General features: G+C 35.0%; 1 protein-coding gene across 1 annotated transcript; it reads right to left on the bottom strand.

Annotated features, from left to right (window-relative positions):
- Nucleotides 1-26,721, bottom strand: VN2R619 (vomeronasal 2 receptor 619). The gene is given in 6 exon segments (NM_001099571.1): nucleotides 1-905; nucleotides 3,949-4,072; nucleotides 5,443-5,661; nucleotides 19,492-20,295; nucleotides 22,562-22,853; nucleotides 26,477-26,721. Coding segments are annotated over 6 exon segments (2,589 nt in total).
- Between the last annotated feature and the right edge of the window lie 1,220 nt (nucleotides 26,722-27,941).

Raw genomic sequence — 27,941 nt, 5'->3', positions numbered from 1 at the left:
TCAAGGATTAGCTTTGTTTTTTAATATCTCCAGGGTATTTCTGCCAGGCTTCAGAAGGATCACATAGCATTTGGGAGCAAAGATACAGATGAGAATCCCAGCACTGGAGACCAAGATGCAAAAGATCTCCATGGCCACCATGGCCTTCCCTTTGGTGCTCTGATATGCTGGCAAGAAGGAAATCCAGACACTGCAAAACACCAGCATGCTGAATGTCAGGTACTTTGCTTCATTGAAAGTATCTGGCAGATTCCTTGCCAGGAAAGCTAATGTAAAGCTGATCAAGGCCAGGAAGCCCATATAGCCAAGGACACAGAAGAAGGTAACAAGGGAGCCCTCATTGCACTGAAAGACAATGAAGGACGACTCAGAGTGTGTATCCATCTCAAGGAATGGGGGATCTGTCCCCAGCCAGATGCCACAGAGGCCCATCTGTATAAGTGTACAAATGAAAATGAGGGAATGAGATACTGCTGGTCTCAGCCACCTCCTGAGCTGGCTCCCTGGCTTAGTGGCCCTAAAGGCCAGAACCACAGTGATGGTTTTGGCCAAGATGGAAGCAATGGCCACCGTAAACACAATGGCAAATGTGGTTTGTCTTAAGATGCAGATGGCTGGTGTGGGACGACCAATGAAGAGTAAGGAAGAAAGGAAGCAAAGGGTGAGAGAGATGAGTAGAATGTAGCTGAGACTGCAATTATTGGCTTTTACTATGGGGGTGTCTCTGTGCATAACAAATACTCCAAGGACAAAGGTTGTGAGAATGGAGAAGCAGAGAGCTGCAGAAGCCAGAATCATTCCCAGAGTCTCTTCATAAGCCAGATAAGTTACTGTCTTGGGCAGGCATCTATCTTTCTGCTTGCTTGGGTACTGATCCTCAGGGCATTGCATGCACTGTTCTGCATCTGAAATACAATAAAAATTAATCTCACTCTCTTTTATATTCAGTATATTTTTCTTTCTCCAGTAAGTTCAATTTTTCTTTCCCCAGTAATTTCAATATTAGACATTCCACATGAAGCTCAACATTTTTTTGGAACTCCTCTTCAGTCAGAAGAATAAGAATTCTAGACAGTCAATAAAATTAAAAAACATATTTGAGTTTCTCTTTATCTCTACTTGTGGGAAAAAAAACTTGTTAATTATTCATTCTGTCACATATTTCTTAAATGAAAACTAAACTATGACCCATTACAAAATTTAAATCTCCACAGAAAGACCTTAAGGCCTAAGTGATGACTATATGTATATCTATCTATGTATCTATCTACATATATATATACGTATATATATATATAGTTTGTGTATATTTTTATATTTGTATATAGTATTCTCACAATACTAATGAAATAGAGAATAATTGATTCTGTAAACATTGTGTATTATAATAATTCTTTAAAGAAAATGCACAATTGCAAGTCCTCTGGTTTCTTTAGGTATAGGATTCTGTTGATGGTAATCAAACATGTCCCATTGAAAGTTGTTAAAGATAGTTTTCAAAAATATTTTGGTTTTTTTAATTAGAAAGTATCATGCATCTATAGCAATGTCTCCAAACTTTCTTCAGGTTATTAAGTGTTGATATCAAATCTGTCTTCTTCATGATTTCCACTTATCAGGATGATGCTTTTATTGCATACATTAGCATTATTTCATTATCAAGGACTATTTCTCTCACCAAGTTTATGCTTCTTATAAATGTACATATATGTCTAATTCTTTGCTATATTTTACCTGAACTATTAATAAAATATATACTTATTGACTAGAGTTTTTATTTATGCTCATGAGATTTGGGGAGAGAGTGAAATTTAGAGATATACGAGAGAAATATTATAGGAAGAGGAATTTGATTAAATAGCATTTATTCAAACACTGATGGATTACAAATCATTCATTATTCAGTTAGAGGGTAGATGCCAATTTAGTCATAATCTAGAAATATTGAATATAAACCATTTCTTACCATTGAGCCTTTGGAAAAAAATAAAAAAAAGTAAAAAAAAATCAATAATAGGTAGAACGAAGACCAGTCACCCTTTGTGATTTATACATGGCATTTTTATACTCAGTTTTTCAATTTCAGTTGACTATTAGCACTATGATATTAATAATCTTTTATTCCTTTTTCTCATGAAGAAATGGAGACAGTCATGAATTTTTAGTATATTAGACCCTCATTATTTTATTCAATCTTAGCAAAGAAGGAAGAAAAATATAAGAGAAACAAACATCATTAAAGATGGTTCTAAGTCTTATATACACTGTTTTGCCTATGCATTGCAAATGGCAGAGTTAGGGGAAATAGAAAGAAACTGGTGTGCACCAAGTAATATATTCATTAGTTTGACCACAAAAAATATGGTTTTCAAGACTGTGAATTGCCACACTGTAAAGATAATTTTTAGTGTCTTGATTTAAATAAAAAATAAGTGGTCGCCATGGGAAAATTCCCAAATATGAAATACCCAAGTCAGCTGTGCTTTTAAGGAGATTTTAATTAATATGAATGAAGGAATTATGGGAAGGGAAAGAGACTGAGTAAGAGGAAATAGTAGGAAAATGCTAGGGCCTAGGCCAAATGGTCTAGGCTTTTCTCACTCACCACAAGATTATGTCCCAAGCAAAACTCTAGTGTTCAGAGAGACCCTCCAATTCAGCTTCCAAACTCAATCTAAGTTCAGAGGGCCAGGTACTCCAAACTAGACTGAGCTCCAACTAACCCAAACTTTCTCTAAGTAGAGAGAGCCAGCTCCTTTTAAAGAGAAATTTCTTTTATGTCACCTCCCCTAAATTTTAACATCTACCCATCACAGTAGACAATTTTCCACAGGACTGACCATTTTAAATTCAAATCTTCTTTTCTTATCACCTTCTCTGAATAGACTAAAACTTCACACCTCTTTTGTTAAACTTGCCTTTTGAAAGTTGCTTGAACTTTTAGTGATTAATTTAACTTTTATAGGTACTTAGTACCCTTTTGTATTAGATCTAAAAATAGACCTAGCTTAAGGTTTTGGCCTCACAATAAGTATGAGTTAGGGACTCTTTCATTGTTCAGTAAGAAGTTTTACAACTTTTTCGTCCCCTAAAGTATGCCTAAGTATGGGTGGAATAATGATAAAATTCCCAATACATTCCTAAGTACCTCCATTGTTTAAAATGGGGAATAACTTAACCAAATCTTCTAAGGTACAGTCTGAGCAGTTTTAAGATTCATGTTGGTTTCAAATGATCAATAATTCTTTCATCTCTTTCTAGTTTAAATGAAAATACTCATCAGGGAATAAGGAATTGTTTTATTCCTGTTATTTGTACTTAATTTCAATATATCATATAATACATTACTACTCTATTTCTAATTTATCTTGTGCTTTTGAAATTTAAGAAATCTTTCAGAATTACAGTTAAAATATGTTTTAAACAGGGGATGCTATTAGATTAGAGATTGATCTTTTTTTTTACAGTAAGATGTCAACAGTTATCTGAACACAGTTGAATGTTTAATGGAATTTTTTAAAAGAAAATATGTTCACTATAATAAACACAATTTTAATTTGAAAACAATTTTGCTATAATTTCCAAAACATTTTAAATATTTAGAATATTTTAAAGGTATAATGTCAATACATAAATATAAATCTGCTCCAATGTATTCTTTAAATTCTGAAACCTAAAAATGAAATTAGTTTTACTTAAAAGTAAAAAATGAATGGAAAATAATTGTGCGGAAAATATGGGAATATAATTTTCAAGGTCTAAGCTATAGTAAATGGAATTTTGCTAATTGAAGTAAATATTCTTAGGACACCATATAACATAGAAATATTCCATATTACTCTGGTAAGAGAAAAACTTCCCAGGTTAAGCCATGAAACTAAAATTAAATAAAAAGATAGAAATCTAGTATTTATAATTTGGGAGAATTCTTTTTCTTTAGGCACCCACCTGTTTTATTAGAAATCTTCCCATCAGGGCACAAGGTACAGTCAAAGCAGCAAATGGGCCGGCCTTCAAGAAATTGCTTCCTGAACCCGGGGCCACAGGCCACACTGCATATAGAACTAGGAATCTGAGTTTCCATAAAAGGAAGAGAAAAAAATATCAGTACAAGATGAGGAAATGATGATTTAAAACTTCTTCTGTAGCAAACATTTAGAATAAAATATTTGAAGTTTCGAAATACAAGGATGATATATTTCTGAACGGAGATTTTTCTTCCAATGATTCCTCTTCAACTCCATCTAATCTGCTCCTAAACACATGAATATGGACAGAATCGACACAAGACACACTATAGCTGCTCCAATTTTTAAAATACAAATATTTTGATACTATATTTTCCACAAAATATGTGACAGCAAATCTCTACAGTGAACTTCATTTTGTACAAGTAATGTTGAAGTAACATATTGCTCACAGGAGAGGAAATATTTCTTTATATTTTTGTTCACTAAAAATGTCTTGTTCTTCTAATTTGTGTAAGGTACCTGTTTTTTTTTTTTCAGAAAGTCACAACTTTAGAGATTTTATAATAAATTTTTAATTAAAAATTTTAAAGCAATAATTAACTAATATTTAAGTTTGATTGAATCTGCTTGATTAATAAGAATCAAGTTATTTGAATGGTTGATCTTGTTTCCTAGTGTGGCATCTGGAGGTACCTCTGATTATTCAGAGAAGGTGGGATTTATGACTTCCCATAGACAAAAAGAATTGAATCTAGATATAAGTTCAATATCAGAAGAGGAAATGCCCACAACATTTGATTTGTCATTTGGTCATTTTGCATTTGTGCCACTTTTCACAAGCTTACTTGGGATTTTCTTGCAAAGGATGAAAGAGTGGTTAACCATTTCCTTGTCCAACAGATTTTACAAAACATAAAAACTTAAGGAAAAACGATTTAGTGACTAACCCAGACTCATAGAGCTAGTACATATTTGAAGCCAGATTTGAACTGGAGAAAAGGAGGCTTCCTGACTACTGACACTCTTCCCATTATGCAGGCACATTTGCATTAAGAGCCTCTAAAAGCAGTCATGGGAATTTTGGGGAAGACAGATTCATGATCAGATGTTAATATCAGCTATACTTTGGTGTTACAGGTCTCTTTTGAGGGTTAACATTTTCCACTGTCCCTCCTTCTGTTGCTATTCAAACTTGCCCACTTGATCTGAGGTATTTCAAGATTTTCATCATGTGATTAATTCAGATCATTATATAACTTAATCAGAAAGACTTTTACAGGAATATTAAGACAAAGAAATAAGAGGAATCAAGCTTCTGTCTTACTGAGAGCAAAAGAGGAAAGTAGATGTTTCAGTCCTGTCCTAGTCATTCACAATGTCTTCAGGGAAGTTTTAAGGTCTAATGAGAAGACAGCAGTGTCCAGGCTTCTAACAGCCTCATCTATGTAGCTCTCATTCACCTGACTCTTACCTGGGGGAAATCTTCTGGCCAATCTATGTTCTCTTCATTAATGCTTAACACTTTTTCCTGAGGAATCACTTCTCCAACTTTCACCTCTGTCCAAATCTTACCAGGGAATGATCTAAAATTCAGGATATCATATCTCTCAGCAGTCGTGGAGGGTCCATCCCCACTTAACTCATCTTTGATTCCATTGACAGGATTAACACACTTCAGGAAGTGGAGGAGCTGAAGGCAAGGGCAGAAGTTTGTTACTCCTTAGGGAAAGAAGGGCTCATTCAGTCTTCTGCATCTTGATAATCAACACAAAATGGGCTATTTGTTTGAAGCTTACAAAAGCCATCATTCTTTTTTTTTCCATAAATTCTTCTTACTGAGTTTTATCTAGCATTCCACACTTGATTTCTCTTTTTTCCTAGCAAATAATAAGTGACATAAGAGTAATGTTCTAGATAATGAACTGACCTCAGATGTAATTTTAACTTCCCTCCAACAAATCATGAATTTCTTTCAAATACCTATGACATCTGCTATTCCAAGTTCTTTTGAAAAAAAAAATCTGTATTCACAGACAATATGTGGCTTTCAACAAGAAGTCTTTTTCCTTAGGAAAAGTCTATAAAAGATTTATAGAATATCTGATGAGGTAAATTTAGGATTAAAGAACTCTTTCAATTCATATTGCTGAAATTTAAGGTAAAGAAGAAAAGGAGAATACAAATATTTAACAGAGTAAACAATTCCAAAAAAATCATTGAAACAAAATAAAGGAAAAAATTTTAGTAAAACAAAAAATGAAAGATGTTGTTGCATTACAATTGATTGTAAGAAAATGAAATAATAACAAAATTGAAGAATATTTGAGAGAGAACAATTTTTAAAATACCAATATAATTATTTTGTTGGAAGTGAGAGGACAAATAGAGAAATTAATTTATATAAAAATGCACCCAAGAAAGATCTTTTGCAGTGGAAATAAAAGAAAAATGAGCAAGCAATGGTTGAACCCCAGAGAAGTACTATGGAAGGAAATGTTGTTGTTGGTTGTCTCTCGAACCGAGGATGATGATTGTCTGTGTGCGTTTTTGTGCACAAAGACACCTATGCATGAAGATTTAAGTGGAAAAGTCGATGCACAGAGACAGTCCCACTCTCTCGGCCTTGGAAGCCTGGGTCCATTGGCACAAAAAGTTGTTACACCTGGAGACTTCCTTGGCTGCACTGGATGGCCGTGTTGTCTTTTGTGCTCCATCACGCCTTAAGCATTCCACAGTGCCTTGCTGCATCGCCATCTCAGCCATTGCACCTTCTTGTTGGTTTCTTCCACCTGTTCCGCCAAAGCAGTCCTCACATGCTGGGTGAGCAAAGCCCTAGTTCACCAGGCTTCGACGTTGATCCGATGGCTACCCTCACAAGGTTTAGCTGGCCTGTCGAAACTGTTGCCCGGGGTGTGGCCGCTGCCGCATGCTAGCAGCTACTAGGAGCTACAAGTGAGAGCTGGGTGTCAGGTGAGGGTCAGTGGCTGGAGAGCTGCCCTAGAAGGCCACACCAAGCCCTCCATACCAGAGATATTACCCCTCCCTGAAGTAAAAGACAAAGCAAATGAACAGAAAACAGAATTTTAAGTAAAAGACTGGACACAAAAAGAATACAAAGGAAAAACAAAAAAAAAATATATATATATATATATATATAATGGAGAGAAATAGGTAGTAGTGTAATCATGAATAAGAATGGAAATGAGATAGATTAATTCATAAATGGCATCAAACCACAATGCATAAGAAATCAAAATCAGACAATATATTGCGTGCCATAAAAATGCAGGTAACAAAAATTCTTTGAATTAAAATAAGGGCTTTAGCAGAATGTATAGAATTTTGCTGAATTTAAAAATAAAAAAGTAGAAATCAAGATCTATGATAAAACAAAAGCTAAAACTTCCCTTTTTCCCTTTTTTAAAGGGAAATACCAATAGGTTTGGTTTAGACAAACATGGAAAAGCTTTTATGAACTGTTGTAGAGTGAAAGAAGAAGCACCAGGATATTGTGCACAGTAATAACACTGTAGCTGTGATGATCAATTGTGAAAGAGTTGACTTCTCTGATCAATAACATGATCCAAGACAATTCCAAAGAATTCATCATGAAAACATACTAGACACTACTAGAGAGATTAATTATGAACTCCTAACATAAAATGAAATTTAATTCCTCACTCTTTTTCTTTTCCTGCTTTTTCTTCAGAGACAAGGCTAATACAGACAAATTTTGTATAATTTCACATGTATATTTTATCATTTATCTTGCCTCTCAGTGAATGGAAGTAGGGGTGGAAGATGGAAAGAGTTCAGAAGTCAAAATATAAAATGAAAAGAATGTTGCAATTAAATAAGCAATATTTTTAAGTATGGAAATGTTATGGGAAAAAACCCAGGAGATATTAATGGTATACTTAAAAACAACCAATTCTCTCTATAATCTATTCCCTTGATACATTTCTAAATTTAAACTGCTATATTTTCACTTTCTTAAATGTCAACAATAATTCAAGAGTTCAAATAAGAGCAAAAAGATAATCTATTTAGAATTTTCAAGGATTCAAGGACAAGTGTGCTTGCCTAGAATTAGTAGATGTAATAGTGGTCCCAGTAGTAGCAGTAATACAGTAGTAGTAGTAGTAATAATATCATAGTTGTAGTCTTAGTCAAGGTAGAAGTAGTCATCATAGTAGATGTAGTCATCATCATTGTCATCATTATAATCATCATAGTGTGGGGGTAGTATTTCTATTGTGCTGTTTTATAATTACACATTATACTATATATTTTACATTATTTTTTATTTTTGAGAATCACATTTTATATTTAATAATTATTATATACATGTTGATAAAAAATTATCATCCTTTTTTTAAACTAGCTTTATGTACTGCCTACTAAATGCCAGACACCATGTAAAACCATGACTTAGAAATAATTTTATTATCATGACTTCCTAGAAATTAAGGTGCTATTTTATCCCTGTTTTGTAATTGAGGACTATGAGAAAAAAAGAGATTAAGTGACTTGTCCAGAGTTATGCAGTTACTATATTTCTGAGGTTTGGTTTTAAATAAGGTTTTCTAATTCAGTCAGATGTTATGGATGTCTGATGTAAAGATTAAAATTAATATCCAGTACTCCAAGTATTATATTTAATAAAATTTATTAAATATTTATTTTAAGTATTAGGAAGTAAGGCTAGCAAAAACCAAGAGCCACTCCTCTTTCCTCCACCATTGATTCCAAGAGACCATGTGGGTAGAAACAGGAACTCAAAACTCCCCCATGTAATGAGACAAACAAACAGGAAAAGGAAAAGGGGATTGTGGGAAATATAGTGTCTAGGGTTCAAGATTCTAAATCAATACATATTCCCCTGTGATCCTTTGGAAGACCAGTCTCCTCAATTGATCTCAAAAACATAACTTATAACCTGAATTAGAAGTATATACAAATATTTCAGTTTTTAAAAGGAAATTACAATTATTTGGGGAAAAGGAGGAAATAAAAAGGAAAAGGAATAAAACCAATAATAGGTTCATTAACAAAAAGCCAATTAGTGGGCAGTATTCTTTTGTATGAGATAATACATTCAAAAATAAAAGCATTCAACCCCCTCAAAGTTCAAAATCACCATATCTCAAAATTCACTCTGGATTTTCTGGATTAGTATGTGGTCTTTGCAGGCATCTTCACAACGCCTTCTAGATTCTGGGAGGTAGGCTTTTATTCTAACTTTGTCTCTAATTCAAGTCAAAGTTTACAATAATAACATAGTCCCCTCTGAGGAAAATAATAATACATTCTCCCCTGAGGAGGATACAGGAATTCATGTAGTAATTACAATGGATACATGGTGAAGTTATAAGGCATATGAATCAAGAATCAAAAAATATCAAGTAATCAAAGAAATTAAAATAGAAAATGACTTCTAAGTCATATTAAAAAAAACATAAAAAAAGAAAACTTGAAAAATAATCCTGGGAAGAAGGGTAAAAAAAGAAGAAAAAGGAAAAAAAAATCACCCCTCACAACAGGTTCATGTAGTGTTCCATGTCCCATAAGTGTGGAACCATAATTAGTCACTAACCCAGTTTAGCAGTCTGTACTACATTAAGTTGTCACATCATGAGAGAAAATAGAAAAAGAGACTAGATCTCAAGCCAAATGGGAAATAGAATTTCCTGGTTCAACCCTATTCTTTGTTTTATTTCGGGATTATGGAGTCAGAGCAATCAATTTTATATTCTTGATATAATGTGTGATACAAGGAAGTCCTTCAATTTACACATATTCAACAGCCACAAGCTCGATTCTCACATATGGTCAAGTCATCGTGCTTTTTGTGCAAAATGTCATCAATCCCCATAGAACTGATTTGGTTTCTTTGGCCGTTTTGTGCTCATTTGGCTCTTTGCAAGTCAAGTTCTTTGTGGTCTATTTGGCCTTGGATTAGACATAGTCATCAAGGTATGGGATGAATAATAGGCTACTGAGCATTGAGCAGGCACCAAAATTTGAGTTAAAACATCTAAAGTTATGCCTTTTTTAATGAACCTATAAGGTAAATGGTTTATCATAATTTGGTATGCCTATGGCAGTGGCACACAGAACAGCTTTTTTTTGGGGTAAATGCTACAAGGGACTTAGTTATTTCCCCATAGCAAAGGATCCACTGCCAACAAAATCCTGTTGCTCTAAGTATAGCTATCAATTGGTTTTTAGTGGTCGGAGGAGTTAACTTTTCAATATTTTCAATATGTTTGGGACATTAAAAGGGACCCAGCAGATAAAATAAAGCCTAAATATTGTACCTTGGGGAGATACTACTGAACTTTGTCCTTGGAGACCTTGTGGCCTCCCCTATGTAGCTCTAAGTGGAGGTGTTTGCTCTCCACTTTCCATGCTTCGGTATTTCATGAGGCCAAGGGTAAATCATCCATATACTGAATTAAATGACTGTATTTAAATTTTATGGCATCTGTGTCAGCAGTTAAGAATTGTGTAAAGAAAGTAGGTCTGTCCACAAACCTTTGGGTAAGATGAGTCTACATCCCCTAGAAGCTATTCAAGGTGAAAGTAAAGATATGCCTGGAATTCTCATGAATGGGTATAAAGAAGAAAGTTGAGCAAAAGGCTAATATTGTAAAGTATGTTCCAATGCTAGGAACAGAAGAAATAACAGTATTTATGTTGGAAACTACAGGGTGTCTCTTTATAATGTGATTGTTCACAGCTCTCAAATCCTGGAGAAATTTTTAGTGCTGCTTGCCATCGGGCCCCAGTTTTCACTTTTTAACAGGCAGGATGGGTGTATTGTATTCAGATTCACAGGGAATTATGATGCCATGGTCAATCAGGTAATTTATTACTGGCTTAATGTTATCAATTGCCTCCTTCAAAAGAGGGTACTGAGGAATGGAAAGAGGTGGGAAAGATTTTGTTTAAATTTGGACAGGGATAGCTGATTTATGTAGGCCAACAATAGAAGATGATGTGGCCCAGAGATACTAATGTATATCATCTGGGATCTCAAAAATAGGAGTTTTCTTCATTTCATGAGTATCTGAAAGAATTACAGGGAGTGAAGTTAAGGATTCCTTAGGCACTTCCAGTGTCATAGAGCCATCTAGAGAGCAAGTTATTGTGGCCCTAAGATTGCACAAATGTTCTCTCCCCAGCCAATTTAAAGGGGAACCACGCATTAAGAGCAAACAGTGTTCCATACTAAGGGGTCCTACAGACAGTATTCTAGGGGAATGCTTGGGATTCTTTAGGGGTGTCCCTGATACCCCCCTGACATTAACTGAGCCAATGGAACTGCAATACAAATCAAGTGTTCTATTCAATACAGACTGGGAAACTCCAGTGTCCATGTCCAAAGGCAATCATAATAGATATTACCAACCTATAATGTTACATGGGGCTCATTAGTCTGGGGGGGGCAGGATAAGGACAATGAGCAGTAAGACATCAGGGTCTGGAAAGTTTGTAGCCTCATATTCTTGTTCCTCACCCCCCCCCTCCCCTGATACACCTTCATAATCTTTCATTAGTACCTTGGACTGAGGCCGGAAGGGCACTAGCTCCCTGTGTTTTTCAGGGGCGAACTCCACTCAAAATATACAGCATAAAATATACAAAATAGAGGTCATTTTGTATGAGTTGTCAGGTGACTGATTTATGTCCCTAGGATTATTATCAATCCTAAAATTATGATTCCTGAAATTACTATTATAATTATCATTCCTGTAATTATTTCTATAAGAATTTCTCCAATCAGTATAGTTCATCATCACCCAGAAAAAAATCCTACTGTTCATCATTATGTGACCCTTCTTATGACAGAATTAGCAGGTAAGGGACTGATATTTAGGTTCTTGGTGAGGGGCTAGTGCCATTAGTTGAGCATCATGCCCTTTGTTTTATTTATTAATTTTTATCCTCCAAAATTTTGATTTATTTTCTCAGGGTTTCTATGATATTATTAACCTCTTCCTGTTTTTCCTTTTGGCCTTTAAGGACATAAGAAGCAGTGTTTCTCAACTCTTCAAGGTCCATCTGAGGCCTCCTTTGCAAGGCATCTTAAAATAATCTTGGACCACCCAGCAAGAGTTGTTGACACAATGTCTCTTTATTTGCTCAATATCTTTGTCTTTAGAAATATCAAGGACTAGATATTGACCCCCCAGGTCAATGACCTTATCCAAGAGTTGTGAGGATGTCTCATTATCTGATTGTCTAGGCCTTTCTAATTTTACCATGCTTCCATATATTTGGAACATTCTAGCATAGCTTTTATAATGGCATCCTTACAATGATGTAATTGAAACTGGTCCACAGTACTTTTATAATCCCATGCAGGATCCTGAGCTGGCTAGTGTGCTACATTATGCCCCTGGACCATGTTAATGTAAGAGATGATTTCATTTTTCTCACATTCCATTAGAAAAGCATTGAGCAAATTCTCAACATCCTTATCTGACGGGTCATATTGATAAAAAAAAATTTCAGTCATCTTCTTGGTCATGACCAAAGTTTCAAATTCAAATTAAGGTACATTATGTTGCATTTCTCTAATTGCTTAGGGGTGTAAAAGGAATATGATTTCTTAGGATCACCACATCCACATTGCTTCCTATTTCAGCACTTCCCTTAATGGGAAAAAACATTCAAAGTAGTCATATGATGTCTATTATTTCTTAGAAATTGACTGTGGGGATGCTGAGGCAACATGGTTAGGAAGAGGTATGATAGTAGAATGAGATTTCTTTGGAGTTGGGGCCAGTTGTAGGGTGAGAGAAAGGGCAGGAGAGGATAGGGTGCTAGAAGAAGAACAGAGGAGGTAAGATCAGCCAGCAGTTGCAGAGCGTGAGATGTTACAGAGTATTAGAGAGAAGGGTCTGCACCTTATGTATATGAAGGGGTGTCTCATCTCCATTTCAGGAGAGAAAGGATTATACTTTATTTGTGGTTCAAAAGAAGGCTCCCAAAAATCAGACTTGTCTTGGGTGAGATGAGTATTTTTCATTACCCCATTTAAGTGATTTTTTTAATTGAATTTTCCTGTTGTCCTACATTTTGGCATTAATCTCTCATATAGAGGCATCTTTTGACTTGAGAATGAAGATCAGAAAAATATAATGTGGTAGGAGTACAATGAGGAAGAGGGAATTTGGAATTTTACATGCTTCTATTTGGATAAAAAACAAAAGACTTTCACATATGGTAGCATTTTGATCAAAAAAGGAGAAAAAATACTGTATATATATATATATATATATATATATATATATATATATATATATATATATATATATATATATATAAATTTATTATTTAATTATTTTTAGTACAAGTGGTGGAGTAGAAGGTGAAGGTGTTTCGCTTATTTCATTTTATTTCATGATGATTTATTGGATTTTGATTTTTATTTTTTTAAAAAGTGAAAAAAATAAATTATTTATCTATTGCTGCCATCTAGTGGAAGCACACAACCACAGTAGCTAAAGAGGAAAAGGGGGAAAAATAAAAGAGAAGAGTAAAAACAGGAAGAGTTGTGAGAAGAAAAAAACAAGTGTTCAATATTGACCAATAGTAGCCAAGAGGCAGCACTATAACTGGGAGCAGTTAGGGGAGTGGTTAGGTGTGGTTTTCAGGGTAAGGGGTGAGGTTTGGGACTGCCAGAAACCAAAATGGAGGATATGACTTCAAAATTGGGCAGAGATGGAGAGATAGAAGTAAGGCAAATTTGGTGAATCATGGAGGGGTAGAAATTAAGCTGGGTTGGTTAAAAAGAGGGCTAGAACCCTCCCAGCCAAGGGAAAGAGCTTGATGGAGCCTAGGAGGCAATCAGCTGTTCAGTGGTGAAAGGGGCTTATCTTCCACACTGGCTTGGGAAAGAGAAGCTTATATTCACCAGCTGGAATGGATCAGGGCAGCAGAAGTGGCAAAAGCAACAGCAGAAGCAGCAAAAGCAGCAGCAACTCAGGATTAGGGGACAGGCTGGAAGTAGCTTTGGCTAAAAACACATCCCAAAAGAAGTTCTGGGAGCTGGTAGGGGAAGACAAGCTAGGTGTGACTAGGCTTTAGCAGCATCAGGATGTAGTAGCAGTGACAGAGGGGCCTGGAGTGCTTGGGTGAGGTAGTAGTTTGAGGCAGCTGGGGAGGGTGGGCCTGACTCTTAGCCGGGGTTTGGCCAAGCTACAGACAGGAATGGTCAATGTCTGATTGGCTGCTTTTCAGGCCATGGGCAGGAGCGGCTTTTCCACCAAGTTTCCTAAATTAAGGCAGCTGGGCCAGTAAGAGCCTGATGGCCCCTCGGGATTTGTAAAAGTACTTGCAGAAAGTACTCGCAGCTTCCAGAGGCTCAGAAGGTAGAAGCAGAAATATGGAAATGAGCAGCAGTTGGGCAGCTAGAGAAGGTTTGAAAACTCGCAGTAGAAAAGCAGCTTTGGTTGTAAACCAGTAGCAGATTTGAAACTGATGGGATGCTGGGCTGTAACCAGGCTGTAGACTTTAAACAACCAGGCTGCCAGCTGTCCTTTTAAGGAAAAAAAAAGTTCTAGAATGTCTTCATCATCTGCCAAAAAATATAAAGATTAGAATTAGTATCCAGTACCCCAGGCATTCTATTTAATAATATTTATTAAATATTTATCTTGAAGTATAAGGAACTAAGGCTAGCAAAAACCAAGAGCTGCTCCTCCCTCCACCATGGATCCAAGAGACTGGTGGGTGGAAACTGGAACTTAGAATTCTCCCCATGAATGGAAACACACAAACAGGAAAAGGAAAAGGGTATTGTGGGAAATGTAGTCTCTAAGGTCCAAGATTCTAAATCAATACACTGGTCACTTAAGAGATGGAATGTAGTGGAGTCAGTACACAAAGGACAGGAGCTTCATTTTGTTTTTCTGGATCATCTGTTACCTGGCTAAACTTCTTTCTCATGATCCTGTAACAAACATCTCCTATGGTAGGTAAGTTTCTCTGCCTCATCATTAGTCTATATAAGAAAGTCATGTTTTTCTGACTCAAATTTCTCTTAATGACCAATGAATAAAATTCTTTGAACTTCCAGTCAGTTCTGTGGTGACTGATCCCATAGAATTTTAGTTCATAGCAAATATTCTGTCTAATTGTATTTGAAATATGCTTATGCAAAATCTAGACTTTCTCTACTCAGATATATGAGCTTATTTTATGAATTCTCCCAGGCTAAGATGATTCCATACATCTCCAGGTTCCCAACATGTCCACCAAAGCAACCAGTTACTCTAGCATGTAGGAATAAGACATAGAATACAATTTTCACTAATGGGTTCTCTACCTGTTAAGAAATAAATGTATCATCCATGCAATGGTGTGTATGATTATTCATGTACAAATATAACATATTTTGGTCAGCATGCATTTGTTTTTAGAAGTTGAAATAAAATTGAAATAAAAAAAATAAAATAAAATAATAAAATCAGCCATGGGCACACAGTATTTATTTTGTATCTTCTTTATTCCTTGATTTCTAATGACCATTAATAAATCTCTTAAACTATACTATTCCTATTATTAGATATTATAATTGAATTTTTACAGTTGTTAAACAAAAGGGTCAAGAAATTCTCTCATTTTTTATAAAGATAGCCTAGATAAATTTTTTAAGTCACGTTCCTCCTGCCAAGGTTTTTTGTCCATCCCATCCACCCCCACAAACTCCAACTCTCTTTGGAGCAGCTGCAATTTTTTCCCTACTTTTTGCCCGATTGCTTGCTTGCTCTACTGGCCTGGCTATTTTTAGCCAGGGGAGTCCTGGTGAAAAAGAGATAAAATGCTACTCTTGCCCATCTGCCTGAGTCCTTCATTCCTCATTTCTCCTTCATTTCTTGTTCCTTGCTACTGACTCTGGCATTGCTGATAGTGCTTCCTCCATCCCCTGACTCCAGTCACTCATCTGGCCCCAAGTCCCAGTCCCCCAGTGGCTCTACTCATAAAATTCGCCTTCTGAACAGATCCTGACCCCTACTGCTGTTGCTGATTGTTGCCACCAAGAACCTAGGAGTCAGGACAGATGGTAAAGTAACTTGTGTGTTCTTTCCTTAGGCAACAATTAGCCTCCACATGGCAGGGTACCTGGGGAGGGTGAGGTGATGAGGAGAAGGAAGAGACTCTTCCAAACAGGACTTTGATGATAAGCATGGCGTATTTTATGAAAGAGCAGTGCATTGCCTATTTCAAAAAGCTTCTACCATTCATGAGGGCAGTGATCCTTTTACTTATTCTAGCTGATATTCAGGGGAGGTATTTATCTCCCTGCAACTCTTTGCCATTTGGGACTATCCAGTTTGAGATTCCTAAGACCCATATTCTCCCAGTACTGACAAAAGGAATCTCAAGGGATGAAAAAAAGAACTTTACAGAGACTGGAGGTGAAATTTTTAAGGCCTTATCAGACTCCAATGGTTTATAAAATCCTCTATATTTTATTGTATTTTACTGAATATTTTGTTTAAGATTTAATTTTGTTTTAAGTTCACCTATAAATGTATTTGATACTATTTTGTTAATCTGAATCATTTTAATCTACTGTACCTTAACTATTAGATATATTCTTTTGCCTTTCCCCTAGGGCTACTGAACAAAATATTTTAAAAGCCCATAAACAGTTTTCCCCCATTTTTCATTTTTTAATTATCATATAGATATTGGATGGACTCAACCTGGCTAACAACCTTTAGAGAATTTAATAAGCTAAAAATTTAATGGTGATTTTAAGGGGCCTTAAGAAATAATTTTAATTGACTAGTGGTTTCTGAATGGATGAACTTTTTTATACTTATGTTTTAAAGAATACTGTATTGAAGTTATAGAAACAAAGATATGTTCCTACCAAAGTGTTTATATGAATGAGGAAGTCAAAAAGAGAGCTCCTAAAAAACCTCTTCAAGTTAGTTTACTTCCACCAGAAAAATCTAGATTTCTTGGTGATGTTCTATACCCAAATAAGATTTACTTTGTTTAAAAATATATTTGCCAAGTTTGAAAGATTTACAACATCTGTAAAAATTGTTACAAATATCCATCAGTTCATAGGGTTTTTTTTATTATACAGCAACTAATACAAAATATAATAGTGGGTTTATTTGCTACTGTCATTAACTGCGCTATTGTGAATTTTGAGGATTTTGGCACTTCTTTGAATGTGTATTATCTTCTGTATTACTGTTTTATTTTGAAAATCATTTGTACTCACACAGTGGTTAATTTAAAAAAAAATGCATCTCATATTTTGGGTGAGAAACCTTTGTACTTTACATTTCCTTAGCTGTCACAGTGTGTAAATGATTGTAAGTTATGTATTTTTGAATTTTAAAACATTTTTATTATTTTTTTCTTGCATGTGCAATACATTATTTCAGTTTTATTTTTCTCTCCTTTAACTATTTGAAAATTACATGTCAACAGTATTGAGAAGATTTTTCTTAACTTTTTTTTTAATTTGTAGTAATATAAGTTTAAAATATATTTGCTATAATATGAATGTATACCCAAAAGTTTTAGTGTATAGAAAATTGCCATTTATTAAAAATAATTATGGGACTTTTCTTAATGTTACTGTCTGATTCCAAGACAAGAGAACACAAAAATAGTCATTGAACAATGACAAAGAAGCACAAAGCTAAACTGCCTAGTGCCAATTGAGCACAAGGTCAAAGAGACCAACCAAATCCTAATGAGATTGATGTAATTTTTTGGCAAGACAAAAGGACTTGAACTTGTTTGGGGTATGAGGTTGAGGCTGTTTTGACATATATCAGGGGCAGGTCTTCCTTTTCCTACATTCTACCAAGTATCTCAAATTTGGCTCCTACCTATCTCCTATAATCTAGTCCCTATTCTGTCTTTCATAGTGTGGCAACTTCCTGTAGTCTTGGTTGCAAATGGGTAAGTAAATTGTGCTGCAGTTTGTCCTACAGACTTGTGGGAATGAAATTACTTTAATTGGATCATAATATAAGGGCCTGTAATGAATTTATTCTTGTTTACTCAAAATTGTATGTACATAAATTTTTGATATTTTGAATCTGATTTTGAATTTTTTCTTTCTCCCCAAAATGTTACATTTCCTTCCATTTATTTTTCTTTTATGTTTATCTTTATTTCATTTGATAACTGATTAATATACCTCATAACTCAGTCATGCATTTCTAAGTGGTCTCTGTGTTTTTCAATATCTTCAGAAGGGATTGTATAATTTTAAATTGCAAAATTAAAATTTTTAAGAGTAATTTTAGGTTAAGAAACATGTTACCTCTCCAAATCTAGAAAGTGAACTCTTTAGAGAAGGCACCATGAAGATAACTGCACAGACCACACCACATTTCACCAGAAGATCTAGAGAGAACTTTGGGATATGGTGATTTGAACTGTGTGGGTTTGAATGAATTTGTTTTGTATGTATCTTCTTATGCAAAAGGGGACTGCCTCCTAACTACCTTTCTGTAAATGCACTTAGCAATATTCATTTTGTTCTCTTTTCCCTTCCCCCCAAATTATTGTATTTTCAATGTTGGTTACAAGATCTATTGGAGAAATCAGTTTTCCTCAGATCTTAGGGGGGGATATATTTTTGAAAATCTGTTACCATAAAAAAAAACGACATTTTCCAGGAGCCCAGTGACTTCTTGTCATTATGTACTTCCTTTGGATAAAGGATATTAGGTGGGGATGTGGAATGTCCCAGCTCTTTACTTGTAGTCCTAAGCTTGGTCATGATAAGAGGGATGGGGGGGGGGGTGTTTGAACTGGCTGATCAGCCATGGACACATGGTCTTTATTTTATATCTTCTTTGTTCTTTGATTTCTAATGATCATTAATAAATCTCTTAAAATATAGTATTTTCATTATTAGAAATTATAATTTAATTTTTACAGTAGTATTGTGATCCAGCAGAGAATAAATACCCTAAATTTGAGTTAAGTTAATGGAACTCTCCTACCACATCGAGTTATATGCTGAAAAATGTGTATAAAGAAGAACATCAAGATTTTTCCCAAGATCATTATATTAGAATTGGAGTAAATGGTGATTATCTAAGAGAATACCATAGTTTTTTACACAAATTGACATATAATCAAATAAAATAGACAAAATAGGGAGTAATTTGTCATATTAAAATATCATATCGCTGCAATATCATATAAAGATAGATATTTCAGCATAGAATAATGTATTTTTCTTATTTTAGTATATGGTTTGCATTTGGGGTTTTATAAGGTTATTCACTTCCAAATATGAATAATATGGAAATATGTTTTGAGTAATCATACATGTATGACTGAGATTGAATTGTTTCTTAACTCCAGGAATAGGGAGGGAAAAAGAGAGGGAGAGAGCATGAATAATATAATTTTGGAAAACAAATGCAAATTTGTTATTAAAATAAAATAATGATAAAACAAAAACAAGTGTTATGAGTAAACTGTGCCAAATTCTATGTTGCAAGAGGATGGTTACCTTCCAAGAAAGAAGCGAGTATGCTGGAAGTTCTGATAGATCTTTAGCCTCAGTCTGAAGCATTTGGTGGAGAGCATGAGCCAATAAATAAACTCCATTGTAGATATTAGAACTCAGTTCCGTTATAGACTTGTCAAAATAAATAGGAAATACATCTGCAAAGGTCAAACTTTCATTGCATTTTCGATATGTCCGATTTAAAGTCTTTATTTCTGAAACTAAACAATTAAATACTATCTCCCAGTAAGACTTTAGGAAAATGTCCTCCTGGTTGGCTTGGGGATGCACACTTTTTAAGAAGTCTGTAAAACCAGGAATCTCCCCCTTGAAGTGTGAAAATATTAATGTACCATGAAAATTGCTCATCATTTCAGTAGTAGAATGTGCAGAATAATCCCAGGAAGCAGTGATGACCAACATCTTCCCATACAATGCAAAGGAATTTAAAAATTCAGAAAAAACACTAAGGGAAGCTGTATTTCCATAGATGAAAATCACATTGGATGAGGACCCAAGGATCCTAGCCAAGAATTTAATATCATCATCTTCTGGTTTAAGTTTTTCAGAAATTTGTTCTGTAAAAGCCAAACATAAACCATTCCAGGCCATCTCCTCTTTTAGATGTCTGAAGAATTGTTCCCCTGTCAGGTCATCTGAAATAATCAGCCCCACCCAAGTCCAACCAAAATGTAGCATCAGTTGAACTGCTGCCAGGTGCAGAGTGGATTCCCTGCTGCCCAGCTGATAGACATATGGATACAGGACCTCATCAGACAGGAGAAGATCAAATAAGCCATAGCTGAGCTACATGAATATAAAGAAGAAATAACTGGAGTGCTGATATAGAAGCAATTTCTGAGTTCTTTAAATTTCATCTCAAGCAAATATCAAAGCCTCATACATTCAAAGTATTGATAAATTCTCTTTAATATAATTGGATAGATCTTGTCTACAATAGTTTTAACAGAAGGCAATTCTCTAGGTGGATTCAAGATTGAGATCACAAAATGACAGAATTAAGAAGTGAGACATTTTGAAAGGAACTCCTAATCTCTACTGTATAAAATATCCTTTTACTCATATCTCCTCAAATTATTATCTCTGTTTGAAGCTTTGTAGTGAGGTAATACCATCTTCCACTAAAAACACTATTCTACTTTTAGACAACTCTTCCTATTAGTCCCTTTTTTCTTACATTCATCATTTTCAAAATCAGCTTCTATGGAACATCTGCTCATTGCTCCAAATTCTTTTATCATGATGCAAACAGAAGAGACTGTAAGTCTCTTGAACAAACTTATGAGTTTAATATTGCAGCATAGTTATATGTCCTCTTCATTGATCTCATCACTTTTTAACCTTATACAGCAACCCTTCCTTTATCCAGCCTTTCTGCATCAAGCATGCTATTCATGTCAAGGTAAGGAGAATTTGAAGGACGAAGAGTTTTTAATCACTGGACCACAAAAGTTCCAAATCAAGTGTATATAAGATGTATAAAAGAATAATTTGGGCAACCCTGAATGAGACTCAGCCTTAATAGGTGTTCCTAGTTCCCCCTGAACACCCAATACCTTTTTGATGTCTATCAACACTCACCTGTGGCTCCTAGGAGCTCTAACATGCAACATGACCACATACTAGTAAAACTTTATTGGCAGACAGTCTAAACCTGGTGTAGGGTAAGTGTCCAGCCCCATCCACAGACTCAGTTAGGAATGAAAATCTACTGCATCAAAATTGGATGATGAGAACAATTTGTTCCAAAGGCCATGAAGGCAGCTAATGCAAAAGCTATTCTTCAAAGGTAGAACAAAAGTAATTTATGGGTATAACATAATTAGTGCACCCTTTTCTGACCCAACAGAATAATAAAAACTACAAAAAATTATGAGGATACTTTCATTTTTTAGTAATTGTATTCTTATTAGTGACTTTTTTGTATTATTAATATCACATGACACTGTATTCTCAATGTGGTTTGAATGGAATTGTACTGAATCCTAGTTGGGAAATTAGTCATTTATTTCAGTGATCCAAACTTCAAAGGAATGTTGATGTTCACAATTGCTACTCATAGGAACTAGCTAAAAACAGGGGGATGATGGATCACCATCACCATGATCTTTGAAGAATTAAAACTGTGAAACTACCAAAGGGCCATGTAAAGAAACAATGGCACTATAAGTAAGTTGTGCCAGGGAAACATCAGGAAATTTACTGAAATATGTAATTTCTTACTTTCCTAATGCAAATACCCATCTTCCTTGCCTATGGAGGGATGCATTTGGACAAGCAAGTAAATGGAAACCAGCCTTTGCACTTAACCATCACTTGATTCTGCTTCATTGTCATGATGATGACTCTATATCCAAAACACCCAGGAGTTTTTTTCTTCTTCATCATAGAGTTCTCTGAGGATCCAATTAGAAAATGCATATCAGGCACTTGATATTATTCCCCAGAAATAAATTTACTTGAAGAGATAAAAAATTTGTGTCTAAAGAATACATCATATATTTAACCAACCAGGCCCAGATTAAAGAAGGGAACAAACTCTCAGCTGAAATTTTAAAATCACTGTAAAAACAGAATTATATAATAATTATTAAAACAGAACATAAGGGATGGAAAAATGCTTCATATATGTAGGATAAAGTACAAATTAATTTCACAATATATAGAAGCATAGTCCTTACCCTGGCAAATTTCTGTTCTGAACCTGGAAAAAAAATGAACTCTCCAAATTCTTCAGAATTTTTCTCCCAAATAAAAAGGTGAACTGAGAGGATGGGACTATGTCTTGGGAAGATATTCATTCAATTCAACATCATCACTCAAAATGAATAATTCAATATAGCATCACCTCAATTAAAGAACAGAGTGAGTTTCTTTATGGAAGGGACATTTTTTTCTACTTTTTGTATTTCTTATTTCAAATCTGTGCCTAGGGCTTCTTGATGAATGTGAATTGACTCCCTGGTGCCAATACAGATCTTATAAAAAATCGTGTATTATAAACTCATAGAGCATATGGGTTGAAAATGGGCAATAGTATTGCCTCACTTACCTGTGGGACTTTATAGAGTCCTAACAAAGTGGCCATGGCCATGGACAGGGTAGATGACATCCCTCCAATGACAACCACTGATTTGTGCTGCCTGTCACAGCTATAGTTAGGGATCGTTGGCCCCTTCCCTGACAACCACATCAAGGAGTTCTCCACAGCCAATCGACTTTCATGGAAGTTATTGAGCAGCTGGTATCCCAGAGATATGTTGGGCAGCAAATGGGGGTCCTTGTTGATCTCATCCACAGCAAATTGGACAGTGAGAAAATGTTGGTAATGTTTGAGCATGTATCTAATGTGACAAGGAAAAAGTAAGAATTAGGCACAACTTGGCAGGCACAGGAATGGCAAAGTATCACGATGGATAAAATATGGGTCATAAGCTGAATGTTTCAAAGACTATATAGAAACCATGACTGATCCTTATAGGGCTGTCATTGAGTAAAGGAAAAAAGATGTAAGTGGAAAATTTACCCATTGGTTGGAATTATGAGTGTGCAAGTGAGTGTATACACCTCTTCATGAGACGCTGTAATGAATGAATAAAGGATAGACAGCTGTGAGAATAATGTATTTGGAATGGAGTGGGAGGATTAAGAAATAAACCTCAAAGCTTTTGTTTTCAGCATATAGTAAGGCAATGATCACAGCTGAACTTTAGGACAATAATGAGATATTGGAAGTTTGTAAAGCCTAGCATAAGAGTTAGAATAGCTATTGTGGAAAAAAAAACAAAAAGAAATCACCCATAGCAATATCCAGCTGTACACTTGTAATTTTGTAGTGAAATCAGTCTGAAACTATTTGTGACATTCTCAATTTTTTTAATACAAGCTGAGTAGGAGGAAAAGCAATAATTGCTAATAATAATCTGGGGTAGGTTTTTGACAATACTTAAATGAGTGATTGTTGCTGTTTGAGAAGTCATGCTATCAGAAATTCCACAGGAATAACCACTTGTCCTATTCTCTGATTTTTTTACATCATATATTATTTACATATTTATTTGTAAAATACTTTTCGTGTGCCAAACACCATTCTTGGAGCTAGAAATTTATAAACTTTAAATTCTTATTCATATTTTTCTATATATTTGATTCATAGGAAATAACTTGTATACATATACCACACACAAACACACACACATATATATACATGCAATAAAAGTACAAATTAAATACACAAAAACGTTAACAAAGAAGTTTCAGGAATTTAGTTAAAATAACTTGAAGACTCAAAGTAAAACCCTTATTGTAAATAGTACACACGATCAGATTTAAAGAAAGAAAATGTATTTTGTTAGGCAGAGTAGATAGATATGAGAGCATCTTTCAGACATAGGTAACAGCTTCTGTTGAAATAGCATGAAAGTGCCATAATTTCATGGGTGAAAGAAAGTAAGAAAATCAGTTTAGACTCAATGACAATAACTTGAAAAGGAGTGTTGTGCAATAAATCTTTAAAGGAAAAGTTGTTTTGAGTCAGAGCCTGAAAAGCTCTAAAACTGCAATAGATACATTCTAATTTGGTACTGTTGGCCATAATTAGCCATGGATGTTCCTTTGTACCTGGAGCCAAGGAATAATATTGGCACAAACACTCATGTCATCAAACATTATTCCAGTAGCTTTGTGAAGACCCAACTAATACTACAACAACTAATCTTTCCACGATACATCAGGTCTTGTGCTTTCTTTTAAGTTTCAAGACACCACTGTATCTAAAAGGAATTCTATCAATATTTACATCACTTAAACTATTAGGAGGTCATTCTTTCTCTGTTGGCAAATTTAAACCAGCTCTCATATTATTGACTTGATTCAAGAAAATTTAAAAAATGAAGTGAGTTGTCCAAATCAGCCATCATTGGTACACGATAACAGTTACACCTTTCCCCTAGGTTTCCACATCCTCTTCAACGTTCTGTTGAATTTTCTATAATGCTGAATATAACAAATTCCACCAATAGTGTTCTGACTAGAATTTTAAACTGAGAGACCCTCACATTCTTTGTATTATAAGAAATTTCTTCTCTTCCAATCATTTCATTTCTCTCTAAGTTTATCCAATATTTTTTTCCTCATTTTAATCATGTCAGTCGTTTTATGTTGGTGTTGTTGATTTTAGTGGCAAAGTAAAGACTGCATATAACACAGCCAAGTATCCACTTACTTGATTCCTTTGCCATCACCCTTCTTCCAAGACTGCTTTTGACCTAAGTTTACATTCATTCTTTTATTAAAACTTTCTAGCTCTGTTTCTTCTGAAAATTGGATGGATTGCACTCTTGTACTTCACCAAGCCCTTAGAAAAGTTGGAACTCAAATTATTGCCTTTGGAGGACATATTGGTGGAAAAGACTGGGGCCCTTTCCATTATATTCAGAAGAATTATCAGTCACTAACTTTGAAGATGTTTAAAAAAGGGAATCCCTACAGTCATTAGTTTGAAGAAATACTTTAATCATAACAAAACCTAATGAGATTACTGAAATACTTTCTCTATCCTCAGAATTGTAAGTTCATAATAAAGACAACATGAAGGAATTCTGGCAAAATAAAAGACAATTATCAACTCATAGAAGTACTAAAAAGCAGTACAACTTCAAAGGAAGACTATGAGGAGTTATAATATCTTGTCATATGTAAAGGAAAAGAATTATATAAGAGTAAGGGAAATAGTTATGAGTGATTTTCCATGCCCATGGCTTAGCAAAACTCCCCCTGCTGACTAGATATTACATGTGACAGGAATAAGAAATATCATGCATTTCACAAATCTCAGGTTGGATATAACCTAGAAAAGAACACAATGCCATTTTCTTGGAGGACATTGTGCTAACAATTTATTGGTGATTCTAAAATCAGATTAAATCACTATCTTCAGAAGGTTGAAAAAGATTTGGAAAGAACAAAAGAGAAATCAGAGTAAAAAGATTGGGGTTAATAAAAAGAAGTGAGGGGATTTTACATACTTAATCTCTAAAGGTTCCAAAAGAGCAATCTTATTCAAAAGGGGAATTATTGACATACACAATAATCTAAAATATATCTAATTTTGCCATATTCTTAATTGACAAATTATCCAGGCATTTAAATACATGGCCCCTGTGGACATTTAAAACTTAACATTGTTTGGCATTTTATTCATATTTTACTATTATATTATAATTGTAAAACCCCAATAAGAAATTACTTTCACCAAATTGTCCTTAACTCCATAAAAGCTCACAGAGAAAGATAAACATTTTGTATATTTCTACTGCTAAATCTCTTTCAGACAGATAAGACATGAAGCTTTTGTTTGGATAAAACTTTAGAGTGATTGTAGATTTCAGAATTAATTTTCTTTCCTGATGACTTAGTAAATCAATTGTAGATTCTTCTTCCAATTTGTTACATCAGATTCAGAGACTGCCCCTGGCAAACTCATCCAATCAGAGGATAAAAAATTGATTCCAAAAACTTCCTCACCAATATGTGTCTGATAAGAAGTCTGTCTCTCCATGTTTAAGACTCGTAGCCTTTTCTCGAATAAGGGTATTCTTGGGGAACCTAATTGTGCCACTTGAATCACAATATTAGGTGTTTTCCTTCCCTGATATGTCTACCGAATCATTTCCTTTGATGAGTTTCTTCCATCCATGGTGACAAATTCCTCATGATCTGTGTTGCCACGTAGTATGTATATATACTTTCAGTCTGCCTGTTTGCTCCACAATATACATTGGAAAAGCCTATGATTTTACCAGCTTCCTGACTACCATTTTCCTCCTAACATTCAAAGCCAGATCTTTTCCTTACCCAAAGCTGTGAGGCCAGGTGAAACACAATTCTGCCCACAAGACCAGTCAGTCAGGAATGTGAATGATGACATTTCAGCAATGAGAAAAATAACACAGAAATAACAACTTACAGTGATTCTACATCTATCGATGCTGGAGGGTATTTGAAAGACTTCTTGTCAGTCATTAATTCAGGGTTCGTATATAAGGACAGGAAGGCCCCTATAACGATGTCTCCTTCCTTTGTGTACGTGAGGCTATAATCTCTTCTTAAGTGACAAGGATGCTCCCCAATCTGATATGCGCAAAAATAACTTTGAAAAATCAGGATCACAAATAATCTAGAGAAAAAGAGCCCCAATTTCCTCAAATCCATGGCCAAACTGCACAATCTATGAAGTATTAAAGAAAAGAGAAGTCTAATATTGGGCATCTTTTTTCATGAATCTACAGACACATTCTCTGTTTCTAAAGATTTTGATTTTTTAATAATATTTTAAACTGTTCTATTTTGAACAGTTCCTCATATTTGGGAAATCCTAATAGGAGACATGACACAGGCTTCTGTTGAAGATAAAGGAAAAAGATAGCTGAATAGGGTATATTTATGAGACATTTTTGCCTTCTGGATATTATTCACCGTGTTCCCTATGGATAGGGAATGAAAATGGCCTCATCTTTATGCCTCTGGAGTGTTAGTCAAAAAATATGTTGACCAGAGTCTGAAAGTGAGAGCATCTGGGGACCGTCCTGGCCTGCAACTCTTCACCTGCATCCTCCTTCCAGAGGTAAAAACTCAGGTGATGAAATAAGTTTGGCCACCTGCTTCCTTGCTTCAATCTCTGCTGTATTAGCAACTTCCCTGGGGTTTGAGAAGTCAAAAGTTTTGTCTGATCTGTCTCAATTGAGGGCTGAAGGACTCTTGAAGTGATACTTCCCCTCTCATCACACTAATTCACTGCAATGACTTGATATTTCCAGATATTACATCAGGCAGATTCCAGCTTAATCTGAAGAGGCAGAAAGTGTCAGTGATAGTTTCCATGACAAGGCCCGACAGTTCCGAGATGGGGTTGAATCTAGCTGTGATAACACACACTAAGTGAATCCTGAATGAACGTATACATAATAGTAACAAAATAAATTTCAATGTTTGATGATACCCTTACCATGAATTTTCCTTCCAGAGATTTTGATCACAACCCAGATATACCTGTCGATTCTGGAAGACTCTTTTCTTTATTTTCCCATCAGTTTCCCTTTGTGGGACCAACACTTATTCTACACATATGCCTAATTTCTAAATACAGGCAAATGTCACCAAAAAATATGCTATCACTTCATCTATTTGCTACAGATTGTGACAAGGAAATCACTTTTAAAAGACTGATATATATTAATTTAAGGTCGCCAAGGAATTCAGCTATGTAATTCCTTAATGAAAGCTCAAGTCAGCCGTCAACCTTTTATGGAGTTTTAATTACAAACAGGAGGAAGAAAGGAATTAGAGATAGAGAGATAGAGGGAGAGAGAAAGGGGAGAGAAGGGAATAGGGCTTAAATACCCCTTCTGTTTAGGCTGGGCCAAAAGGCCCAA

Source organism: Monodelphis domestica, chromosome 6 (assembly GCF_027887165.1).
Source record: "Monodelphis domestica isolate mMonDom1 chromosome 6, mMonDom1.pri, whole genome shotgun sequence".
NCBI classification, from domain to species: domain Eukaryota; kingdom Metazoa; phylum Chordata; class Mammalia; order Didelphimorphia; family Didelphidae; genus Monodelphis; species Monodelphis domestica.
This window is presented reverse-complemented; position numbering and strand designations above follow the sequence as displayed.